This window comes from Telopea speciosissima, chromosome 3 (assembly GCF_018873765.1).
Source record: "Telopea speciosissima isolate NSW1024214 ecotype Mountain lineage chromosome 3, Tspe_v1, whole genome shotgun sequence".
Classification (NCBI taxonomy): Eukaryota; Viridiplantae; Streptophyta; class Magnoliopsida; order Proteales; family Proteaceae; genus Telopea; species Telopea speciosissima.
The window spans coordinates 32,627,261-32,654,143 of NC_057918.1; the positions used below are offsets into that span (position 1 = coordinate 32,627,261).

At 40.2% G+C, this 26,883-nt stretch overlaps 1 protein-coding gene across 1 annotated transcript in view; it reads left to right on the top strand.

The window, feature by feature from the left end:
* The first annotated feature begins 321 nt into the window (after nt 1-321).
* LOC122655707 (vacuolar protein sorting-associated protein 41 homolog) overlaps nt 322-26,883 on the top strand; it is a 57,729-nt gene continuing 31,167 nt past the window's right edge. Inside the window, 7 exon segments of the mRNA XM_043849995.1 lie at nt 322-472; nt 505-806; nt 1,978-2,247; nt 2,355-2,534; nt 2,604-2,864; nt 25,799-25,931; nt 26,074-26,164. Of these exon segments, the coding sequence (XP_043705930.1) occupies nt 531-806; nt 1,978-2,247; nt 2,355-2,534; nt 2,604-2,864; nt 25,799-25,931; nt 26,074-26,164 (1,211 nt within the window). The 5' untranslated portion in view covers nt 322-472; nt 505-530.

The following is a 26,883-nucleotide window of genomic DNA, read 5'->3' on the forward strand; positions in this document are numbered from 1 at the left end:
GTAAAGTTGGCATTTTATGTTGTATTATTTGACAGAATATTAGAAGAGGGTGAAGTTGGTATTTTACGTTGTATTATGTAACACCGTCCACTCAGGGGTTCGGCTGTATCATTTACATTCACAGGGGGTTGTTCTATATTTAGGATAAACCTCAGGGGGTCGCAGTATAATTTTCCTTTTAATGAATTAGTTTCACTTCCCTTAACTTTTACTCCTTCCGGATCTTATTCTTATCGAGGACCACCGTCACGAATCAAAACTATTATTTTTGTCCCGTTGTAAATAAATGAGGTGAGAGTCTCAGTAATCAAAACCGAAAAGCGTCCTACAGGCCACAGTACCCCAAATCCTCACGTAACAAATCCCAGCATAGCTCCGAAGGATAAAATTTATTAACGGGTCTTTGCAATTATTGTTGTTACTAATATTATCCTGCATTCCTACTCTCTCTATATAACGAAGAGGAAGGAGAATTAACAAAGGAAACGCTGAAGAATTCGGAAGAAGAACAAGAGGGCGGAGATTGAAGAATGGCCCAGAATCCTTCAGAAAACGGAATGGAAGGTGACGATGAAAGAGAAGAAGAAGAAGAAGAAGACGAAGATGAAGAAGAAGCAGCTGATGAAGGAGAAGAAGAAGAAGAAGAAGAGGAAGACGAGCCGAGGCTAAAGTACCAGAGGATGGGAGGGAGCATCTCTTCGCTTCTCTCCAACGATGCCGCTTCTTGTATCGCTGTTTCCGAGCGGATGATTGCTCTTGGCACCCACGACGGCACCGTTCACATCCTCGATTTACTCGGTAATCAGGTAATAATCCCCATCTTTGTCTGCCTGCCTGGATTTAACTTTATAATCCCATCGTCTCAATACCTCACGTTTTTCTATTTGATCAATCGAAAAAATCGAACTAAGCTCCTTTACTTCGATTTTATGGCTTTAAGCAAATTCTGTCAAAAAATTATCACTTTCTTCTGTAAGAAAATTTTGACTTATTCTTGACATTGAAGAAAAAAGTTACTTGACTGGTGCTTATAATTTGAGGGCATAATGTCTCAACTATTCACAGTTTTGTGATCATAATAATCAATTAGGCAGCATTGATCATAACAATCATCTTAAAAGAGCTTGCATATCTATGTCCATGGCAGCGACAGAGTAGGTCAAAATTATGTTCTGTATGAGAGGTATTTGAGAAATTCCCTGAAAGACTTCACTGTCGAATCTTTCAAACAGTAACTTGTGCGACTGCGTTCTCTACGGGACCGAGCTTTTGACAAACTACCATCACTGTGCCGTGCAGTATTGAGCAAGTATAAAAAGTCGCACAATAGAAAATGACTGCTCTTGGATTTGAAAATTTTCACGAGCCTTTGAACTTATTTTCTTCTATGAAATTTTTGCAAAAATGATGCCAATATGTATCTTATTTTATTTATTTTTGCTTCGAAGTCTTTTAATTTCATGTCACATTCATTGGGTATAACTTATTTATTCTTCCTCAATAATGAAAAAGTCAAGCTACATTTGGCCTTTATTATTGCAGACTTCATTTGTTTTGACATTGATGTTGATATCATAGTGACTGTTTTACACTACCAAAAGAATGGAAGTTTCGTTCTTTCCATGAACAATGTCTGTTTCACTCCTGTTGCCATTTTGGTTCATTGAAAATTTTGGCCAATGTTCTTGCTCAATCATCCTACTTATCATAATCTTCAAGAACTTTTTTCATGCAGAACACATTTTCTTGCCTCATATATTTATATTTATAGCTTGAAACTAGTATGCTGCACATGTGGCACTTACAAGGTCATGACTCATGAGTCTGGTTTCCTATTGTCCAAACTGCTTCCATAACACTTGAGGTTCAATATGTGTAGTAGTTTATGCTTCAGTTAAATCTGATGGTTGCTTTTGCTTGCTAAATTTTTTGATCGCTTATTATTTGTAATGAGTATTCTATGCGACTCTTATCCAGGTTAAGGAATTTTCTGCTCACACTGCTACTGTCAATGACCTTAGCTTTGACATAGAAGGTGAAAATGTAGGAAGCTGTTCAGATGACGGATTTGTTGTGATAAACAGCCTTTTCACTGATGAGAGCATGAAATTCGATTATCGTCGTCCTATGAAGACCATTGCTCTAGATCCACTTTATTCAAGAAATTCTTCTCGAAGATTTGTTACTGGTGGTTTAGCGGGTCATCTGTATCTAAACTCAAAAAAATGGATAGGCTACCGTGACCAGGTTCGTGCAAGTTTTCTGCTGAAAGGTAGTTTCTATAATAAAGAGAGAATGCAGGAACTCAAAGAAATGCCATGAGTTTTTGAGACTGAACTGTGCCTGTTGTTCAGGTTCTGCACTCTGGTGAAGGTCCAGTACATGCAGTGAAGTGGAGAACAAGTCTTATTGCTTGGGCTAATGATGCAGGTGTGAAAGTTTATGACACTGCCAATAGTCAGCGACTTGCATTTATTGAGAGACCACAAGGAAGCCCACGTCCTGAGCTCTTGCTCCCTCACTTGGTTTGGCAGGTTGGTAAAAGATTTTTGCCTTCTGTATTTGGTAGGACACATGCTGACTGTCGTCTTGACTCAATTTAGGATGATACTCTCTTGGTTATTGGCTGGGGAACATCTGTAAAAATTGCTGCGATCAGAGCAAACCAATATAATGGAACCAATGGGATACAAAGGCCTATATCCATATCCAGTACAAAGCATGTGGATATTGTGGCATCTTTTCAAACAAGCTATTTCATTTCAGGAATTGCTCCCTATGGTGATGCCTTGGTTGTTCTTGCTTATATTCCTGAGAAAGAGGATGGAGAGAAGGAATTAAGCAGTTCAGTTCCATCACGCCAGGTATCTTCTCACTCATTTATATTTCATTGATCACTGAATGATGGAAACTTCTCTCTCATTTCTTACACCAACTGATCATTGAATGTGGTTGAAATAATCTTCTGTTGAATTGGCTTAAAATTCTGATTGTGTAAAACGGCATACCCAGTGCATGAGGCTCTCACTATTGCGGGGTCTGGGGAGGGGCAGACGTGTGCGAAGACTTACCCCTGCTTTGCAGAGAGTCTGTTTCCCGATTTGAACTTGCGACCAATGGAGCAACCTTACCTTACATGATTGTGTAATTGTTATAATTTGTATTGCCTTCTTGTATGATCCTAATGTCATAATTGATTTCTTGCTACTATGCCATTTCATTTCTCTTGTGTTTTGCATGACTTACTGTGTCTTTTTCCTTGGAAATTATGGTTGGGTAAATGTTCATGATGAAGTGTTAACAATTCTTGTAACATGCTTACTGAAGTCTTTGAGAGGTCGTGTAGGTGCCTCTAATTGCAGGTTTGTAGAATTGTCCATTGCTCAAGAAATACTGCTGCAATAAGATGTTTATCTGAGCATGGTGCTTTTCTGGCTAGTTGCAGATAGCTGACTGCATCATTGCATTATTTTTCATACAAAAGAAATGTGTATTAAAATTTGGTCCAGAGGGTATACTGCTGCAATAAGATGTTTATCTGAGCATGGTACTTTTCTGGCTAGTTGAAGATACCTGACTGCATCATTGCATTATTTTTCATACAAAAGAAATGTGTATTAAAAATTTGGACCAGAGGGTGAAAAGAGGATGGGAATTTTTTTTTTGCTGTCATCATTCATTGTATCCATTGAAGTTGGTTTGTTTGGGGGTTGGGAATTGGTGTTTCATAAACTAGTTTCTTCTTATGAAGTTATTAAACTTCTTTTACATATATTACCACAAGTAATCTTTGCGAATTAGGGCTTTTACTTTTTTCATTGTTGATCAATCATGTAAAAGGTTTGTGCATGTTATCCATGCCAAGCCAAAATGCCAAGAACATGGTACCAAGTATGTATAGAACCGAAATGGCCTGATATAGATCTATACAAACCAAGACACTCAATACATAGGCTATTAAAACTCAAACTATCCCAGTTTTTGAAAGAAATTTTTGCTACTATGATTTTGGCCAAAACCTATGTGGATCTCATCTACACACACACACACAAAAAAAAAGAAGACATAGAAGCGATTAAACAAGCAAAAATTTTATGTTAAAGCTCATCAAAGTGGAGATAGAACATCAAAGCCGCGGGTTGAACTATGTTAAAAATTTGATAATTATGTTTGTTACTAAAAAAGTACTCAGCCGACCCCATTTAGTTGGGATAAGGCTGAGTGTGTTGCTGTTGTTACTAAGTACTCAGTAGTATGTGTATACTTACATTTGTTTGCTTTGTTTGGGCTTTAGGGTTTACGTTTAGCCAATATCCTAATACACGATTATTATTATTATTTTTTAAAATCTTCTTGCTTAATTGTTTCTTATTACTTATTAGTAGGTTTGATATTGCACTTGCTAATGAAGATTTGAATCACTTAGATGCTGTGAAGACAAAAATGACCTGACATTGGGTGGATATCATTATTTATTGCTTATTTATGGTGTGCAGTGCTTAAAACACTTGTTTTGCATGTATCATAGCATATTCATGCATATCAAAGCTTAGCTAGTGTTTCTTCGATATATTTCTTAAAACCAGCTTTCCGATACATTGCCCGGTACCAATACTTTACACTTTGGCCAAGAATTGAGTTTACAAAGTGTTAGACAAAATTATGCATTCTGCAGCTTTCCTCAGTCTTGAAATAGATGTCCAGATCTCTCGAATTGTTTAACAAATATCTCTGAATTTGTGCATTCGTAATACATTATATAGGGTAAATTACACGGACCTACCTTGACGAATTTCTAAAGTACACTTTCCCCTCTGTTTCTAAAAAGTACAGACATATCCCCTGTTACCCTCCTGGGACCCAAAACGTTAGATAAAATGACATAATGACCAAATTTCCCTTTCTTCTAAATGATTTTAATTCTAACTGCAACCCCATTCTCTCGACTGTGGAGGATTCAAACCACTTGGAAACAAAGGAACCGAAGAGCAGCAGCCCCTTCTGATTACCTGCTACTCCATTTCAGGCAACCTTAGGCCTCTAGGCCACACCATGTCAAAAGTTAGCATCAAATTCGCAGTGTTTGAAGCATAGTTGTTAAGGCGCCTAGGCAATCGAGGGGGGGTTTAAAAACCAAGCAGGCACCAACAAGGAGGCAAGGCGTTGCCTAGGCGACCAAGGCAACACCAGAAATCAAGGCAAGAGAAAGGTGCCTGGACGCCTAGGCGACGCCTTGACAACTATGGTTTGAAGCTGGCAGCGGCAATCTCGAGAAGGTATTGAGATAATACGATAGATTAGGTTCAGACAGAGCTGAAGAAGACGATTATGAAAGGTGGGTTTGGTGGTGGTCGTGAGTCATATTCTTCATCTCCACCACTTGAGGACTGTAAGCTTCCACTGTTATAAGAATCCATGGCTATAGGTTATAGCTGCTGCTGCTGCTGCTGCTGCTGCTCTCTCTCTCCAACTTCTGAAAGGTCGGTGAAGAAGTGAGATCAATCAATCAAAGGCTGTTGGAGTGGATAAGGGCAGATAGGTCATTATGTCTTTTATTGTTGTGCTTTATTATTTCCGCATGATGTAAGGGCAGTTTTGTCCTTTAGTTGTTATTATTATATAAGACATTAAGTGACCTGCGATAGAACATTCTGTTCTACCGCAGGTCCATCCTCTCTTTTGGATTTGTGGCTTCTCTTTCCTTTCTCCTCTTCCTTCTTCTTCTAATCTGGTTGTATAATTTCTGATATTATATCATGGTATCAGAGCTTATTTAATCAGATTGGAGCCCACCCTCACGATTCTCTTCTGAGTTACCTTTATCGTTTTTTGCTTGTGGTGTGCAACCACCTATTGCTGCTATCTCTATGATGTAATCACACTCCTTCGAAGGATTAATGGAGTGATTTCTATTGTTACCTATCTTACTTAATGATTGATTGAAGGTTTCCCTCAAATACACTTGAAGATTGCTGAGATCGATGCCAGGAGAAAACCCTGACAATTATCAATTTTCCCTGGGAAGTTTGTTATTCAAGTTTTTTTGTTTTCAGCCTACTTCTACATGGTGCGCGGTCCTTCTGGAGGTTATTACCATGCTGTTTGACTGATGGTGCTGCTTATTTGAAGTTATCCTTCTTCTTCCCAGAAACCCTGACACTAGGATCGATTTTAGCCTTATTTCTGGCCTTGGCTGCTTCTATTTGCTGTGGTATTGGTGCTGTCGATTACTTCTGCCTTGACTGCAATTAGTTACCCTTATTCCCCTACTTCAGAATCGATTACCTTGGGGCTTGTCCTTATCGATTTTTCTAAAGGTTGTCTACTATGGCTGATTCGAAGACCCTCCACGACAATGTCAATGTTCAGATTACCTCCATAAAGTTGAAGGGGAATTCCAACTACTTATTGTGGGCACAAGCTGCCCGAGTTTACATCATCGCTAAGGACAAACTTAGCTACATTACTTCTCCTCCTCCTGAACCTGATTCTAAGGAGTACAGCTCTTGGAATAAAGAGAATGTTATTATTTTGATCTGGTTATGGAACAACATGGAACCGGATATCGCGGCGAATGTTATGTTTCATACCACGGTAAAGGGAGTCTGGGATGATCTCAAGGAGACTTACTCTCAAGAGAAGAGTATGACACGTATGTTCGACCTTTACGAAAAGTTGTTTCAGTTTCAGCAGGGAGACAAGTCTCTCCAAGACTATTACAGTGGCATGGTTGAGGAACTAAATGTTTTCCAGCCTATTACTACTGACATTGAGAAGTTGAAGGCTCAACGGAATGAATTTTTTGTATCCAAGTTTCTGGCTGGTTTAAGTCCTAGTCTCAAGGCTGTCAAAGGACATTTGTTGGCTGGTGAATCTGTCCCAACTTTGAATGACACTTTTTCTAGGCTGCAGCGTATTTCCTCTCCCAGCTCCAAGCCTGACACTAACCCCAAGGAAAATTCTGCTTTTACTGCTACTAGAGGCCGTGGTAGAAGCCGTGGTTCAGGGGGAGGACATGGCTTTGGTGGTCGTAATTCTGGTGGGCAGCATATTGATAAAGCAGCCCGATTGTGTTCTTATTGTGGAAAGACGAACCACATTATTGACACATGCTGGTCCAAGCATGGGAAACCCGAATGGGCTCAAAATTTGGCCAATCATGCAGCTTCTGAAGATGGTATTGATTTTGTTACACCTAGTGATACTAAGGCTGGTTCGACTGTGGGAGATTCTTCTACCAACATCTGTGACGAGATCCAACAACTCATGCGACGCATCAAGAGTCTGGAATCATCCACTTCCATTTCTGGGGCATCCACCACCACTGCTACTCTTGCTCATGCAGGTACACCTGTTGCTCTCTTTTCCATTGCTTCCACACCCTGGATCATTGATTCGGGGGCTTCCGCTCACATGACTGGTAAGTCATCTGTTTTTAGTTCTATTTCTTCTAGCTCTCATACCCCTCCTGTTGTTGTGGCTAATGGTTCCTCCACTTCTGGTACCGGATATGGTACTGTTCCTCTTAATTCACATATTTCTCTTTCATCTGTTTTACATGTTCCCCAATTTTCCTTAAGCCTTCTTTCTGTTAGTCAACTTACAAAAAATTTGAATTGTTCCGTAACTTTCTTTCCTTCTTACTATGTTTTTTAGGAACTTTAGACGAGGAAGACGATTGGTGGGGGATGTGAGAAAGATGGACTATATTATTTGAATGGTGCTGCCCTGTCTGCTTCAGCTGCAGCGACTACTGTTGGTGGAGAGTCTCCGTTTCAATGGCATTGTAGGCTAGGACATTTAGCTTTGTCTAGGTTAAAAGTTGTTTTTGCCCAGTTTAAGTCTTTAAATAAATTAGAGTGTGAAGGCTGCGAGTTGGGCAAGCATCATCGTGCTACTTATCTCTCTTGCCTTTTGCCCCGTAGTACTTTATTTTCATTAGTGCATTCAGATGTGTGGGGCCCTTGTTGGGTAAGTACTAGACATGGTTTTCGGTATTTTGTGACTTTTGTGGATGATTATTCCAGAACTACTTGGTTGTACCTTTTGAAGGATAGGTCAGAATTTTTAACTGTGTTTCCTAATTTTTGCAATGAAATCAAACATCAGTTTAATGCCTCTGTAAAGGTTTTTCGTTCTGATAATTCTTTGGAGTTTGTTCAATCTGAGATATCCTCTTTTTGTACTACTAATGGGATCATTCATCAAACTAGTTGCTTCTATACTCCCCAATAAAATGGGGTAGCGGAATGCAAAAATAGGCACTTGCTTGAAGTTGCCAGGGCCCTCATGTTGCACATGCAGGTGCCCAAACATTTTTGGTGTGATGCAGTCCTTACTGTGTGTTTGTTAATTATCCGGGGCCTTCTTCTGTTCTTGGTGACAAAACACCTTTTTCTATTTTGTTTCCCGGTGTTTCGAGTTTTAGTTTGCCTCCTAGAGTTTTTGGGTGTGTTTGCTTTGTTCATAATCTCCATCTCCATGGGGATAAATTGGACCCTCGGTCAACCAAATGTATCTTCCTGGGTTACTCTAGGACCCAGAAGGGATATAGGTGTTATGACCCTCTCACTAGAAGGCAATTTGTGAGTGCGGATGCCACCTTCTTCGAAGGTACCTCTTATTTTTCTGCGCAGCTCACCGTGTCTAGTGATCCATTAGTTGTGTCTAACCCTCCTCCCATTCCTGCCATTGTTCCTATGACTACTCTACTACTGGTGTACCGGCGCAAGAGGCCTTTTGGGCAGCTTCATACAGATCAGACTGGCCCTTCTGCATCGCTTCCTGTACCTTCCTCAACCTCTGGTGGAGATCCAGTCTTAGCTGTTCTTCCTGACTTACCAGCTGAGCCGGATCCTGAGGACTTATCCATTGCCACTCGGAAAGGTAAACGTTCATGAACTCAAAAATCTGTAGTTACCTATCCTATTGAGAATTTCGTCTCCTTATCTCATCTACCGTCTTGCCCTCATAGTCTTACTACTTCTTTATCCTCTTATACTGTCCCTTACACTCACACTGAGGCTCTTATCAATCCTGCCTGGAAAAAGGCCATGTATGTGGAAATGGATGCTTTATTGACTCGACATATGTGGGAGTTGGTGGATTTACCTCCTGGGAAAGACCTAGTCAAGTGTCGTTGGGTGTACACTATTAAGTATCATTTTGATGGGTCTTTTGAGCGGCTCAAAGCCCGCCTGGTAGCTAAAGGGTATACCCAAACTTATGGTGTTGACTATTTTGAGACCTCCTCTCTTGTGGCTAGACTGAATTCTGTTTGCCTCATTATTTCTCTAGTAGTGAACTTTGATTTGCCCTTGTACCAGTTAGATATCAAGAATGCTTTTCTTTATGGTGACCTTCTTGAAGAGGTCTATATGGAGCAACCTCCAGGCTATGTTGCTCAGGGGGAGAATAGTGGTCGTGTGTGTAAGTTGCACAAGACCATTTATGGGCTAAAACAGTCTCCCCATGCTTGGTTTGAGAAGTTTAGTTTATTTGTGACTGGTTTTGGCTTTACTCAGCGCTTCTCAGACCACTCTGTGTTTGTTCGTCGCCAAGGTGAGAAATTGGTGTTACTTGTTGTGTATGTTGATGACATTATTGTGTCAGGGAATGATGAGAGTGGAATCACAGAGGTGAAAAATTACTTACAGCAGTACTTTCAAACTAAAGATTTGGGACAGCTTCACTACTTCCTTGAGATTGAAGTTATTCGAAGTAAAAAGGGAATCAGTCTGTCTCAAAGGAAGTATGTGTTAGATCTCTTGACTGAAATTGGTATGCTTGCTGCAAAACCAATAGATATTCCTATGGATCCTAATCACAAGTGTGGCTCTGATGATGGTGAGGGTCTGAAGGATGTTCATTCCTACAGAAGCTTGATTGGGAAATTGTTGTATTTGACAGTCATTAGGCCAGATATTTCTTATGCTGTTGGTGTTCTCAGCCAGTTTATGCAATCTCCTTGTAAGTCTCATTGGGATGCAACCATTCGGATTCTTCGGTATTTGAAGGGGACCCCTGGGAAGGGGCTGATTTATCGACCCAATAAGCATATGGAGCTTGTTGCCTACTCTGATGTAGATTGGGCAGGTTCAGCTAGTGACCATAGATCTACTATTGGATATTGCACGTTCGTTGGGGGAAATCTAGTAACGTGGCGAAGCAAGAAACATACCACAATTGCCAGATCCAGTGCTGAAGCGGAATATAGAGCCATGGTCCATACCACTGCAGAGTTGATGTGGGTTAGGTCTCTCCTACTTGAGATGGGTTTTTCAGTTTCAACCCCTATGAAGATGTTTTGTGACAACCAGGCAGCCATCTATATTGCTAGTAATCCTGTTTTTCATGAAAGAACTAAACATATAGAGGTGGATTGTCACTTTGTTCGCAACGCTGTTTTGAAGAAGCTTGTTGAGACACCGTTTGTGTCTTCGTCTAATTAGATCGCTGATGTGATCACCAAGTCCTTGTTTGCTCCTAGTTTTCGGTCTTGTTGTAACAAGCTGAGCATGGGTGATATATATGCTCCAGCTTGAGGGGGAGTGTTGGAGTAGATAGGGGCAGATAGGTCATTATGTCTTTTATTATTGTGCTTTATTATTTCCGCATGATGTAAGGGCAGTTTTGTCCTTTAGTTGTTATTATTATATAAGACATTAAGTGACCTGCGATAGAACATTCTGTTCTACCGCAGGTCCATCCTCTCTTTTGGATTTGTGGCTTCTTCTTCCTTTCTCCTCTTCCTTCTTCTTCTCTGTTTTTCTTCTTCTAATCTGGTTTTATAATTTCTGATATTATATCAAAGGCAAAGAAAAGATAGAGAAATGAAAAGGATAGATAGTGGCTATAGGCTATAGCTTCTGCGCTCTCTCTCGAACTTCTGAAAGGTCAGTGAAGAAGTGAGGTCAATGTGTTTCTGCTTTGAAACTCAGAAGAACTGCAAACATCACTCAGAGTTCCAGGGAACTACAAAGGTACAAAATTCCTTCTTTTTTTTTTCGGGAGACTAAATTGAATTCGACTTTGATTACACTAAACCATCGGAATTTGACCTTAAACAGAGAAAACGTCGAAGCTACAAAAGTAAAAAAAAAAAAAAAAAAAAAAAAAAATACTGCAGAAATTGAAGCAGAAGATCTCCCACCAATAAAGGGTTTGGAGAGGCTAAACTTGTTTCTCAATTCCAAAACCCCCAATAGAATTAGTTACTTCTGATGAGATGAAATGGGAAGAATTTGAATTTTGAAGTCCTCAACAAAAGGATAAACCTTGAAAATGTATAGTTGAAATCTGAAATGACATATTTGAATGGAGGAGCTAAATGAACGTCTCAAAGCTCTCTTTGTCTCCTGAGTGAAGAGTCTTTTGGACAGAGAGGAAGTCAAGTGCTGGCTGAAGAAGCTTGAGCTCACCAGTGATGAGATCGCTGATGTCTCAGCTTCACACTTAGAGGTGTTTAAGGTTTAGTGGTGATTTTGATTGGGGTTGGATTCATCACGTTGAAAGTCCCTTCTACTCCCCCTTGATCTGAATTCTGTGAGTAAATGTATGAGTGTGAGGAAGTGAACAAGAAACCCAAAATAAAATCCTGAAGAGATCTTGAGATAGCTTAGGTAGAGAAGAGAGAGGGGAAGGTGAGAGATGAGAAAGCCTTTTCTGGTTATATTCCTTCCTCATAGTATTTCTTTTCTATAGTTTTCTTTTCGCCTCAATTGAACTGTTTAGGGTTTAGGAGGGTGAAAGGAACTCTTTAGAGAAGGGTATTTCGTCTTTCTTCTCTAAAAGAGAGGCGGCTCACTTTTCCCCTTAAAAAGATCGTCTACAGATTGGAGCATGGGGTCGCCATTAGTTAGCCATTAGTTAGAGAGAGAGCTGTTGGTTAGCGACCGGTCATAAATGGAACGAGTGCTAAGGAGAGGTCCACGTGAAAGGAAGGAAGAGAGGAGCTTCTCTGATTGCAGGCTGCTCTGAGCTCTAGGGTCGATAGGTGGTTAAACTTCGTCGGCAGAGAATGAGTTGCAGGAAGAAGAGCTCCAGGGTTTTTTTTAGAAACAGAGTCGATTATGTTAGGGGTAAGTATTAAGACAAATCTGTAATTCTACCCTTGAGAGGGTAGAATGGTCATAAAATCATTAAAAGTTCCTTGGCATCTAATAGATTTCACTAACGGCCTGGGTTCAAGTGTTAAATAGTTTGGAAAGTAGGGGGCGTCCTTGAACTTTTTAGAAACACAAGGGGAAAGTGTATTTTAGCCATTATATATATATATGTTGAGTTATGTGTAGCCGCAAGGGCATTCTGGGACTTTCCCCCCAAAGCCGACTCATTAGTTATAATTGGCTATGAGGGGAGCATTATTGTAATTATTTTTTCTTTCCTCTTTTATTATAAATAAAGGGGCTTGGTGATCTATTGATCACTCAAGCATTCAGTTCTACTGGCTGCTAACATGGTATCAGAGCCAAAATTCTGATCTAGGTTGCAGTCCTCAAAGTTTTTTCTTTTTCCTTTCTTCTTCCCCTTCCCCGCTCTTCTCGATTTTACCCTAATCGTCCCCTTCCTCTTACCGCAACTCCCTTACAATCCTTCACTCTCTCGGTTCTTCTCACCACTTAAGGGCAGCACCATGAAGTGATCTTTTCAAGATCTGGTTGCTGCCTTCCATCCTACCTCATTCCAGATTATGTGTTGATTGAAGATTAAAGGTGCTGACCAGATTCTGCATTCGGTTCTCCTATTTCTTGGAGATCGATTTTTTCTTTTTTGGAGATTGTTTTCTGCTGCTATTGGTCAACATCTGCACCTGTTTGAAGACTGCAGATTTGAATCAAGAAGAACTCAGATTCAGCCTTGCGATTTTCTACATAACAGGATTTTTGACAAAACTTAGGGTTTTTTTTATTGGCTCATCAGAAAGTGCTGATTTTTGGGAGGACATATTTGCCGCTACCAGAGGGAGACTCGATCCACTTTTTGGCTTATCTGACGGTCCAATTTGTGGGGATTCATAAACCCATCTCTAGGCTCGATTTCTTCACTGGTTGAGCAATTTGATTGACTCCACTCTCTTGTCACTATGCCTGATCTTACTACAACTTCGTCTGGATATGATGGATCTGGTTGTAATGAGTACCTTCCTTTTGCTGCAACTACCATCAAGTTAGATGAGACCAATTACCTGATGTGGTCTCAATCTACTTACCTAACCGTTGCAGGTCGTGGTTTTACAGGACATCTTAGAGGTACCATTGTTAAACCTGGTGAAGAAGGTATTACTCAGGATTGTTGGCTCTCCCATGACTCCTTGGTGATGTCTTATCTTCTTAACTCCATGCATCCTATTGTGGCACCGTGTTATCTTCTATTGGACACTGCTACCCATATATGGAAAGCTTCCAAGGAAACTTACTCCCAAGTTGGGAATGATGCTCAAGTGTATGAACTGTTGAAGAAGATTCGTGATACAAAACAAAACGAGTTATATGTCTCCCAATATTATGCAGAGCTTTGTAAATGCTTGCAGGAGCTTGATCACTACACAGATTATCAGCCCACCAATGCCATTGATGTTGCTGCCTACTGCAAACATGTTGACAAAATTCGAGTTTATGATTTTTTGGCTGGTCTCAACGTTGAATATGATCAGATTAGAGTACGGATTCTCAGCAGAGATTCTTTTCCTACCCTGGAGCAGTCTTATGCATTGGTTCATATTGAGGACCGCCGCCATTCAGCTATGCTCCACCCTTCACCTACGGACTGATCGGCTTTACATACTAGGTCTGGTTCGAGTACTGCTACTATTGACACCTCCAAATCTTTAAAGGAGCCTATCAAATGTGAACATTGTGGTAAGTTGTGGCACACTTAGGCCACTTGTTGGAAGTTACATGGGAAGCCTGCTGTTTTTGAAGCAAAACGTAAATGTGGTGGTGCCGTGGTGGTGGCAAGGGCCGTGGTCAGCATACTACTGAGGCAAATCAAACTGACACCATTCCAACCCTCCTACAGACACTGGCCTCTCTCTGGAAGAACTTCAAGCTTTCCGTCGGATATTAAAGGCCTCTTTGCCTCCGCTGCCCAGTCTTCTACACATGCTACCACCTCTGGTTCTTTTTCTAACTTTGCCTCAAGTATTTCTATTGGTAGTCATTGTGCATCGGCAGTCTCCAGTCCTTGGATCATTGACTCCGGTACCACTGACCATATGACAGGTTCTTCTACCCTTTTTCATCAGTACTCTTCTTCATCCGGGAAAGACGCTGTCCGAGTGGTAAATGAGTCTCTTTCTTTTATATGTAGAAAGGGATCTGTTTGTTGCTCTCCTAGTCTTACTTTAACCTCTGTTTTGCATGTCCCTTCTGTTTCTACTAATTTATTGTTTATTAGTAGCCTTACTAAGGACCTAAATTGCAAAGTGACATTCTTTCCTTCCCATTGTGTGTTACAGGATCTGGTGATAGGGAAGACGATTGGGGTTGGTAAAGAGCATGGTGGTCTCTACTTGCTTTATAGTGTTTCACAGACTTCTGTTGCCGTTCCCTCTCACACTCATCGGTTACATTCTATCTCTTCTGACTTATATCAGTGGCATCGTAGGCTAGGACATCCCCCCATTGAGACTTTTTTCTCATTTGTTTCCCCAACTAGTTCAAAATTGTAATAAGGATGAGATTTTTTGTGAAGCCTGTGTTTTGGCCAAACAGAATCGTTCTAGTTATTCCCCATTAAATAAAAGAAGTCTTTCTCCTTTTCATATTGTTCATTCTGATGTATGGGGTCGTGCCTGGAAAAAAGCCTCTATTTCTGGTCATAGAGAGTGTCACTTTTATTGATTGTCATAGTCGCGTGACTCACGTCACTTGGGTGAATATGATGCAGGACAAGAGTGAAGTATTTTAGTGTTTTCATCTTTTCCACAAGTTAGTTCAAACTCAATTTAATGCCACTCTGAAAATTCTCCACAGTGACAATGGCAGAGAATACATGGAGGGTCAATTTAAACAATATATGGCTGATCATGGGATTCTTCATCAAACCAGCTGTGTCAACACACCTCAAAATGGTGTGGCTGGGAGAAAAAACCACCACCTACTAGAAATGGCTCGCGCCTTGATGTTTGACTGAAATCTTCCTTCGCAGTACTGAAGTGACGCTATTCTTACCACTGCCTACTTGATCACTGTTTGCCCACTTGGGTTCTGGCGTTTCGTGCTTCAGTTGATGTCCTCCAGGGTTCATCCTCCTTGTTCCCCCAAAATTTTTCGGTTGTGTTTGTTATGCTCACAATCATCACTCCCATGGGAAACTGGATCCTCATGGCGTCAAGTGTATCTTTCTGGGTTATTCTACATCTTAAAAAGGGTACAAATACTACCATCCTCCAACAAGACGGGTCCTAGTCTCTATGGACATCATCTTTCATGAGTCTTTAGGTTACTATTCATCATCACCTCTTCAGGGGGAGTTTGACTTGGCTGGTGAAGATGTTCTGACATTACCTATTGCTGCCCCATTACCTGCTACTCCTTCCAATGTTCCAATTCAGGGGGAGTAGGTGCTAGATGAGGTTCATATTTAAGAAGAGCCTTCTTTGGATACAATTCAGGGTGAGCAGCCTACTCCTGGCTCTGTTAGACAACAAGCTGAAAAAATTCAGGGTAGACTTGATAGTCCATATTTTTTGTGTTTTTACTCAAACTCCTAAGAAGCAAGTTGAAAGTTGAAACCATCAGCACTACGGGACCTTTACTCATCCCATCCCCATCCTTCGAGCCAGAGCCTACTACTTCGTCTGGTAAGGATTCTTCTTCGCTTGAATTGCCTATTGCTGTTCGTAAAGGTATTCAGACATGTACCTAACATCCCATATATCATGTTGTTTCGTATGATTCTCTTTCTCCTTCATGTTTTTGTGTCTTCTCTTTCCTCCGTTTCTATTCCATAGCAGTGGTAGGAGGCCTTTGCAGATACAAAATGGAAAGCAGCTATAGTGGAAGGTATGAAAGCCTTAGGAAAAAATAACACTTGACCTTGTTGTTCTTCCTCCAGGAAAAAAGCCAGTTGGATGTAAATGGGTATTTGTAGTCAAGCAGAAGATGGATGGCACGGTTGATAGGTACAAAGCAAGACTTGTGGCCAAGGGTTTTACTCAAACTTATGGGATTGACTACCAGGAGACATTTGCTTTTGTTGCGAAATTGAGTACTGTTCGTATTTTATTATTATGTGCTGTAAATTTTGGGTGGGATTTGCAGCAGCTTGATGTCAAGAATGCTTCTTTCATGGAGAGCTTGAGGAGGAAGTATATATGGAGATTCCTCCAGTTTTTTCATCTGAAAAAACTCATGGCAAAGTTTGCAAACTAAAGCGTGCACTCTATGGGATGAAGCAGTCTCTTCGGGCTTGATTTGGTAGATTCACAAGGCCATGATTTCGGTGGGATACAAACAGAGTAATGTTGATCATACTCTGTTCATCAATCGGTCTGGTGACAGGGTCACTATTCTCATAGTCCATGTCGATGACATTGTGGTGACAGGAAATGAAGGAGCATAGATCTCCTATCTGAAGAGCTTCCTAGGACGTGAGTTTTAAATAAAAGATCTAGGGAAATTAAGGTACTTTCTTGGGATTGAAGTTGCTCGTTCCTCAAAAGGCATCTTCTCTCTCAAAGGGAGTATGTCTTTGATCTTTTATCTAAGACTAGTTTGTTGGGTTGCCATCCTTGTAAGGTACTCGACTGAAGGATGAAGACGGTGAGTTTGGTCAGTCAATTCATGCATGATCCCTACTCTACACATATGGCTGTTGTTCTTCGTATTCTTCATTACTTGAAGTCAGCTCCAGGAAAAAGGGGTTCTTTTGTCTCTGGATGTTCATCTTTGTATTGAGGCCTATAGCAATGCTGACTGGGGTGGATCTCCTGACCGGAAGTCTAGTTCAGGTTATTATACTTTTATAGGTGGGAACCTTGTCACTTGGCGCAACAAGAAACAAAATGTTGTGGCAAGGTCCAGTGCTGAAGTAGAGTTCCGTGCTATGGCACAAGGAATTTGTGAGTTATTGTGAAGTCAAGGTTTACTTCAAGACCTTGGTGTTTTTGTTCATCTCCTAATGATGTTGTATTGTGATAACAAAGCTGCGATTAGTATTGCCCATAATCCAATGTAGCATGGCCGTACGAAGCATGTGGAGATTGACAGACACTTCATAAGGGGAAGTTGCAAAGTGGACAGATTTGTATGCCTTTTGTGAAGTCAGATGATCAGTTGGCTGATGTCTTCACGAAGGGCTTGGGTGGGAAATTATTTCATCCGATTTTGTTCAAATTGGGAATTTGAGATATCTATGCACCAACTTGAGGGGGAGTGTTGAGTTATGTGTAGCCGCAAGGGCATTCTGGGACTTTTCCCCCCATAGCCGACTCATTAGTTAGAGTTGGCTATGAGGGGGGCATTACTGTAATCATGGTTCAAGATTTTGCGAAATATCGCCGATATATCGTCATATTTCGGAAATCTCGACACTACCGAGACGAAATGGCCATACGAAATTAAAAAGAACAAATTTCGGGATATTTTGGGATTTACATGGCAATTGTGGATAACTACACTCGTTTCTTCTCTGAAACTATACTGTGGTCCACGTATGTCCTTCAGACAGAGAGCAATGGATGTCGACTCCAGCAGAGCATGAGTGGGGTCGATCCCGGAAGGCATAGCAATTATTACTGGGATTTGTTTTATGACAGTTGTGAGTCTTGTGAGTTGTGAGTTGTGACTTTGTGTATTGACTATTGAGTATTGAACTAATGACTTTTATGGAGTTTATGAGTTATGAGTTATGAACTTATGCACTTGTGACTTTATGAGTTTAAAGTTTAAACTAAAGACTACATTTGACTTTATTTTTGTTTCATTATTTTGTTTAAATTTGTTATTATGTCTTTTAGTACTTATACAATGTGTATTTAACTATTTATACATCAGTGTCCGACCGTATAGTGTCAATCAAGGGTGCAATATGAAGGTTTAAATGTGTTTATTTAGCTTAAATAAGGGTGTACATGAAGTATCAGGCCTTAATATGGCCAAAAACCCACTGTGATGGACTGACGAAATATGACAGCAAAAATATCATATTTCGGCAAAATTTCGGAAATCTTGACCTGCCCGAAATGGTGAGACGAGACGAGATCTTGAACCTTGACTGTAATTATTTTTCTCTCCTCTTTTATTATAAATTAAGGGGCTTGGTGATCTGAGAAGCAAAACTGAATATAATTAGAAACTTGTGGAGAATGGAAAATGTTAATAGAATAGAAAGTAGTTTCAGAACCAATTTAGAAATTACTCTTGAACAGGATCTTACTAGAATGGAAACAGATATCAGAACACCACATTAGCTTCAGAACAGTATAGCAAAGATCCCTTTTGTAATCGATGGCTGATCTGAGAAGCAGACTAGCAGAGATTGACAGAACTTGGAACTTTAGTAGCTAGTACAACACATCAGTTAGAAATCAGTACCGATTGTGATGTTAAGTTCTGGAACAGATCTGAGAACAGAACTAAAATCAATTAACAGAAGAGAACTTAACCTTAGTTAAGATAATAGGAAGAACCAATAGAGTAATACCAAACAGAACTCAGGAAAGGACCAGCGGGCTAGCCTTAGTTATGATTTGTATATCGATCCCTTGGTTGGAGGACGGATCTCGGAACATACTAAAAGGATTTTGATCGCCGCATTGGAACTACCTACCATGAACTTTCTACCCCGAAATCCCACCACTTAAGAGTCCATAGGAGGTTGCGGGATGGGAACTATCGGAGCAACAGCCTACCAAACTACCAAGGGGAAGGGGAAATCGCAGTAGGTTTCTATTGAACCTGATTTCGGTATTTTTGGCTCAACGAATAACACCACTCGAGCTTTTATACAGAAGGGTGGTCTACGATCAACTCTGGACCCGTCGCACCATGATACACCACCCCTCATAGGATATGATGTTGGAATCATTACCAAAGGCCTCAATTGGTATAATCACCAATCAACTAGGCAAATGCTGGCATCGCAGTCGAAGAATCCTTTCCTTCTCTAGGGAATGGTTGTGGATTGATATGACTTTCCCGGGCTCTTCGTTAAGCGACATAGTTGGTAAACTTGCTTTTGGTGCTACCATCAACCAGATTTGGATGGAGTGTAACATTAGGAAATGGACTTCCAACTCCAGGACTGTTGGCCAGATTTGGGACTCCATCTCCTTCGGCATCAAAGGAAAGCTCGCAAATGTAACTTCCCTTTGTATTGATTCCCCAAGGAACAGGCATATTGTTGTCTCCTGGGATCTGCCCCTCTCTTCCCTCCAGCCGACCTCCTCTTCTGTTTGAGGATGTGTTAGCTTGTCTTTTGTTTCTCTCTCCCCCCCCCCCCTTTTTGGGGCCTCTGTTGTTTTCTTTCTCTTTGGTAATATAATTCTTTATTCACCCAAAAACAAAACTTGCTGAATCACTAAAACAGGGCTGGAACTGAATCATGACAGTACCAAGTTCTGAATCACTACCAAGGTTTGAGAACTCGGGTCTCGGTGGCATCTCGACCAGGCCAGAAACCGAGTCGAGCCGAGATCTCGCCGAGATCTCGGTGAGTTGCTGCAATTTTTTTTTTTGGACTCGGACCCCTAACTCGGTGGGTTGTACACATATTTTGGGTCTGAAACTTGGTATCCAGCATATTTTAGGCCATTTAAACACAATGGCGTGCCCAGATTTGCCAAAAAACAAGTCCAAATATGAGTTTCACTTTGGACCATAGGTTGGTAGGCGACGAGTCGTACTAAAACAACCTAATCTACATATAATTTAGTAAAACATAGCAAATTAGCAATCAAAACATTCTAATTAGTACACATCAATCAAAACATTGAAATAAAATGTACATTACATCAATGTTCACTTAATTTGTTACAGAAAATGAGATTGAACAAGAAATTCATCCCCATATCGATCCACATAGAATTCCCATGTCATGGAATTGCTATAGTGTTGCAAATAGTGTGGCACAGTTTCCATATAAGTCTTCTGATCAACATATACCAATTTCCCTATCTTAGGGTACATGGGAGGCTGTTGGTATGAGGTGTAAGATCCACTGCTACTGTCATATTGAGTTTGAGGCATGTATGGCTGGTTTGGGACTAGGAATGTGTACCCAACACTTGACGCAGAGCTTTGACTGTCATACTCAACTGCTGACGGCCCATACTGACCATAGGCACTATAATCAGAACCGGTGCTCTGCTGGCCATAGTCATAGCCATGATTATACTGAGATGATTGCCATAACTGATGCTCACTAGTAGTATCTATACTCATGCTTCCAAAACTTGTAAGCATGGTGTTCATACTGCTGTTGTCCTCCTCCTGAGCATATGACTGATGTGAGTGTTTGCGACCCTTCTTTCTGTTGTATGTTTTAGGGTGACTACCATGGTCTTGATCTTGAGTGGCATGCGTAAACTGAGACTCACCGGTGAAACGCACAGGGTCCTCTTGCGTTCCAACTTCTTGCTCATACTGCTCGTGTATCCACTCATGACGATCATCATAATAACCGCCACTCCGCATGCCACTAGCAGCAGCAGCTTCACCACCACCACCACCAGCATCACCATCACCATCACCATCACCATCACTAGCATTACCAGTGTCATCACCACCACCACCATCATCATCAGCAGGACTTCCTACAGCAGGCTCAAAAGGTTTCGGTGACTCTGCATGTGCACGCCCCTCTTGCGTCGACATATATTCATCAACATCGTGCCGATTCTGAGACGCAATGGTGGGGTCGGGCCTACCCCATCGATCCATATCGGGTGTACCACGATCCCTCACCCACTGGAATAGGGGATCCTCATCGTCATCGAGTCCTCTTGAAAAATGTTGGACAGTTCATTGGGTTCTTTATCATTGGCCTCAATTCCTTCACGTATGTGCCTCATCCTTAATCTCATATTGTAGTGCACATACACACAAGCGCTCCAGTCGTTCGCTACCCAACTGTTCCGCCTCTTTGAATGTATCAATGAGAATGTACTCGATTGCGCTTACATCAGGAGGATGAACAAGTTTGTAAGAGCACTCTCACCGCTACCTTCCTCAGGTTGGGTGAACTTGTACCATAAAGCACCCACCTGTGCATTACAAATATAGAATAGTAAGAATATGTACATTCTAAAGAGATAAAATTATAATTCATAAATGTAATATCATGCCACCTACCAGGGTCGACTTTTGTCTACCCTCCACTGCACTAGTCGACGAAACTTCTTGAGGCCTCTCGAAGTATTTGATCTATTTTCAATTTGAGGCATTAGTATTTCCTATTTAGTAATTACATTCATAAACTAACTACCAAAGTGCCAAAGTCCCATACTCTCACCTCATCATTCAAGCGGCTTGTGTCTTTGGATGGGGCTCCAACTTCCGAGTAACACTGAATCGCCTCTAACAATTCTATGTCTAGCCCAAGATCATGGGAGTAGTGATACTTTGGATTCAAATAGTATCTTGGTAAAGTAAACACCACAAATATGATTTGTTAGCGACTTAATCGCTTTAATGCCTTTAGGGTTTTGAATATGTAAATGTAAAAAAGTTATAACATTTAAAGTATAAAGTATGTTGAACTCACCAGCCTTATGCAATGGATGACTCAAGTGCTTCTCCCACCGCTCATCAATGATGTTAGTGTAGGACTTTGCACTTCGAGGTATAGCAGCTCTAACCATTTCCTTCATTTTTTGGATGACAGCATAAATGTGGCCCAAAGTAGGCTTCTTCTCTCGTATCAACCATCCTCGCATCGCCACCACCGGCTCTAATATGCCAACCACTTTCCCCAAGTCCTTCCAAAATCCATCATTTGCATTGGTCTGTTGTGCTACCTTTGCTTCTTCTGACTTAGAACCTTGCCAACCAAACCATTCATGACTTGCAAACATACACCTTAGACCTATCGCCTTACTCTGAAAGCTCTTCAATGCAATGTAATTAGTGGCAAATCGAGTGACACCAGGCCTCACTAAATCTCCATTGCATTTCTCCCTCATCAAGGCTAAAGCATAAGAATGGTTGTACACAAAAGTTGTCACTTGTCTTGCCCTATTTACCACACCCGCCACCAAAGTCTTTTTCCCTATGTCCTTCAACATTAAATCAATAGAATGGGTTGCACATGGGGTCCAAAAGAGCCGGATCCTCTTACTCTTCTTATTCATCAACTTCTCTCCAGCCTTTTTATAGTTGGAACCGTTATCCGTCACAGTTTGGATAACGTTCCTTGGTCCTACCTCCTCCACCACTTGCTTCAACTCCTTATACAAGTATGATGCATCCTTTATATGCGTTGATGCATCGATAGACTTCAAGAATATAGTCTTTCCATTGTAACTCACCATGAAATTTATGATGGACAGCCTAGTAGGTCCAGTCCAACCATTAGCCATAAGAGTAACCCCATATGTCTCCCACATTGGCTTCAAACCATCAATGTATTCTTTTAGCTCCTCTACCTCCTGAGGCAAATATATGTTGTATAATTCAAATGGTGAAGATCCCTTCCATCCTGCACCAGCCCTCCCTGCACCATCAAGGAATGCATTATAGTATGTTCCTTGTGCTACATTGGCTGGAATGCCATGTTAAAGCATGAACTTGCTGAAGGCTTTTCGTGCTTTCTCTTGTTTACCACTAAATACTTGTGGGATGGTTGGCTGATAGGCATCTTGTTGCCTAAAAGTGATGGGATCCTGCTCAAAAATGGGTTCTGGACCTTGTACTCGTGGTCGGGTTTGGGGTCGTGGTATATTTCTTGTCCCAGTGCTTCTCCTCCTCTCATCTTCTTGCACTGGTGCAACTGAGCCAGATCCACCAGCTCCTCTTGCTTGTTCATATGCTCTTATATTATCAAAATGAAAACTTTGTCTACTCTCAGCCAAAGTCTGCTGGTAAATTCTCCATTCAGCCTTTGATTGAAACTCACCAGATGGAGGCCCAATGTCAGTATCATTTCCGCCACGGACCTCTGCACCAGCCCTTTCTAGTATTGCCTCATTAAACTCTTGTTGCATTCTTTCCCTCTCAGATTTTTTTAATCTTCCTCCTTTCAAATGTTGTGCCATTGCCACTTTCACTTGGATAGGAACATTTGGGCATGATGAAACATCCTTGCCTGTACCAGACAAGTGTTGCTTTAACCTGGTGGCTCCTCCAGAAAGCAACTTCCCACAATAATTGCATTTGGACTTCTTTTTGTCTGCGGACATGGGAATTCCATGTTGCCATGCTATATCAGACATTGTATACAAAATGTCTTATGTTTTACACTGTTACATAAAAAAGCATGTATTAATAACCATGGATCACTTAAAGTAAGGTATTCAAGACTTAAAGTATGCTATTCATAACTCTTAAACGTAATGTCAAGCTACTAGAACTATGAAATAACTATCTCTTATTTATCCCCTAACCCTAGTATTTATTTGTTAATTAAAAATAATATTTTGAATTTTTTTTAAAACTATTTATACCTTAAAGTATAAGAAAAATATAATGTAATGATGAATTTGACACCATTTGAAGTTGAATATTATGTACATATGTTGTACATAATTTTCCATAAGCAATAAGTATTTTTCCTTAATATTATATATATATTTGTAATTTTTATAATATATTTATTAAATCTGAAAAATAAAATAAATTTTTTAATGGGTGAAAATAAAAAATTAATCCATGGGGCTGTAGAGCATCCCAAGTTGTTTAACATATATCAAAATCATTTTCAAACAATCAGTATTCATCTTATTTTTTTTATTTTCTTTTTTCAAATAAATCATTTATTTTTTCAGAAATTATAATAAATAATTTATTAACTGAAAAAAAAATCCGACTCCATGAAGTGATAGATCGGGCAAAGATGTTCAACATATATTAAAACCACATGAATCTAACAAGGATTACAAAATTTTTTTTTGGAAAAAATAGATTTGGGGAAGAAATAGAAAACACCTTTGAAATCTTGCAAATAGGTGATGATGCTCCAAATTGGCACTTGAATCTTCACTTTGGCACTTCAATCTAACTCCAAACAGTGCATTCCATCCAACAATCGAAAGAAAGAAGAAGAAATTTGAAGGAGAGGTGTTTTTCCCCTTGGTTTAGAGCCTATCGAGTTCTGTTCCTGCTCTCTCTTATGTTGGAAATGGGTTTTTGAGTGAAAATTGGGCTGAATACAAGTAAATAGCACTTTTGGGCCCAACCGAGATCTCGGCGAGATATTGGTTTTTTTGTATTGAAAATATCTTGATTTTAAGCTTCAAGATATCACCGAGACCGAGATCTCGGCCGAGAAATTGCACTCTTAGGAACCAACTAGTAACTCGACTCGGTATTGCCCAAAACCGAGAAACTCGGCGAGATCTCGCGAGTTCTCGAACCTTGATCACTACAGAACAAAACAATGGCTAAAGCCAAATCTTTTTTACTTAAAACTTGTAGGTGGCTGCCCCTTCTCTTTATTTATAGCTTTAAGGAAGAACAAAGCTAAAACTCTCCATGTGTGGGGAGAATTTCCATTACAACTAAAACTCCGAAAAATAGAAAGCCTCTAGGAAGTAGGAACTCTAAGAAAATAGAAATAAACACCTAATTTCATATATGCCTCAAATCCCTTATATTTGGGCTTATAGAATTGGCCATTGAAACCAAAAATACTAAGCCCATTACCCATATAACCGATAGGGAACTTGAAATTAAATTTAACTCGAACCAATCTTGAACCGCAGGTTAGTTTGACCCAGAAAACTGAACCAAACCCAAAACAATAGGCTCTTCCCTTTTTTCAATTCTGCATCAGTTTGTCATCTGAAACCCCTCAAATTTTAGTGGTCTCTAGTACTGTGTGATCTTCTTCTGTTCTGTTATGAAGTTTCCAGTTTCCACCAAAACCTTGTGTTAGAATAATTGACATTTTTATTGCTTCTTCATTCAGGAATCTTTAGTTGGATGTTTGGTGTCAGTTCTGCAGGGTTATTGTGAGAAAATTTTTATTTTCCCTAGCGGTTCTGACCTAAATTGCATTTTTTTTTATTTCTCACTCCTAATAAACACTTAATAGTCATTTATGGGGATTGCATATTCATTTATTGTGATAATGACTTGAAAAATTCAAAATATGCTTCTTGGAAGAATTATTGTTCAACATTTGACTGATATTAAATGCTAGGGATGGCCATGGGGCGGGTTAACTGGTTCTCTGACCCAAATGGTTTGGCACAATATGACCCTTGTCAGGTTGGGTTTGGGTATGGTATTTGAGAAACCGTGGGTACCTGTCCCGTTTCCTTGTAAAACCGGTGAGCCCCAATATTCATGTGTGTTTCTTGGGGCAGTTCAGTTAAATATTCTAGAAGGGTTGGGATGCTGGTCTGGTATTGGTGAAATCCCCACCCAATGTGGTCCTGTTTCTTAGTCTTCATTCATTTGTGCACCAAAAAAACAGTGGGACACTGCCTGTTTTCTACCATTTTATGGTACAAGGTGACCGTGAAGCATCCAGGCGCCTTGGTCACCTAGCGTCCAGGCCCCAACACCATGGGTCACCTAGACACCGTGACAACTATGCGTGAATGTGTTTGGTTTCTTTTTCCTTTTCTCCTTCTTCTTCGACAAGTAGGATGAAGTTATTTCTCTTTGTTTGACACATATTATTTGTTGATCAGGGAACTGCACAGAGGCCAGAAGTACGCATAGTCACATGGAAAAATGATGAACTTGCAACAGATGCTCTTCCTGTGCATGGCTTTGAACATTACAAGGCAAAGGATTATTCCCTTGCTCATGCTCCTTTCTCAGGTATTGATATCTTTTAATTTGTATCACTTTTGAAATGTTGTGCTTTATTACATGCTTCTTGTTTTAATTAAATGTTATTCTATGATTGCTGTTAGTTGCATGTTCAAATAGTGACTTTTAATGCTTATGCATTCAAATGTAGGTAGCAGCTATGCAGGTGGTCAATGGGCTGCTGGTGATGAGCCATTATACTACATTGTATCTCCAAAGGATGTAGTTATTGCAAAGCCTAGGTTAGTGCTTTTTCCTGCTTTCTTTTTTATCTTAAAATTTATTTTTTTTTTAGTAAAAATTTAAGGATTTGTATACATTCCAAATGTCTGGCCTAATTATGATGAATGGAATTTTGTGGGACAAATTCTTTTGGCTTACTAACATCTACCCAGACATTATCACTCTATTGGCATTTTACCCCAGTGCGTTAAATAAGGAATCCATGTCCTGTATTTGGTTTTGCATTTTCTGCTGTTGAGAGTCCCCAAAGAATTGCACATACTCTGGCTGTCAAACTATAGCTGATTGATTCATGGAAGTTTGTTCAATTTTCGCTAATTTTTTTTACAAAATCCAAATTTGAGTGCGAGCGACTGGCATATACTGGCTTGAACAGTGAATTTTTGTTTCAACTTTCGATAGTGGTTGCAAACCTTGGATTCATGATGTTGCATTTTGTTTGCTAGAATTCTGCTAATCTAACCAAAATCTATTTTCAGAACAACTGAAAAATGGATCTACTATTTTTGGTAAACAGAGACTCACCATTCACTGGTGTTCTCCATCTAATCCCATTGGATGTTGAGCCTCTGTTTCAATTGTAATGAAAGGTTAAACACCAATTTTGTTAATAGATAGGAGTTGGGAACAAGGATTATGGGTTGGGGTTACGCCCATCAGATCCTGATCTGATCCGGTCTGGATTGGCCAATTCACCTAAATTAATCCAATTCCATCT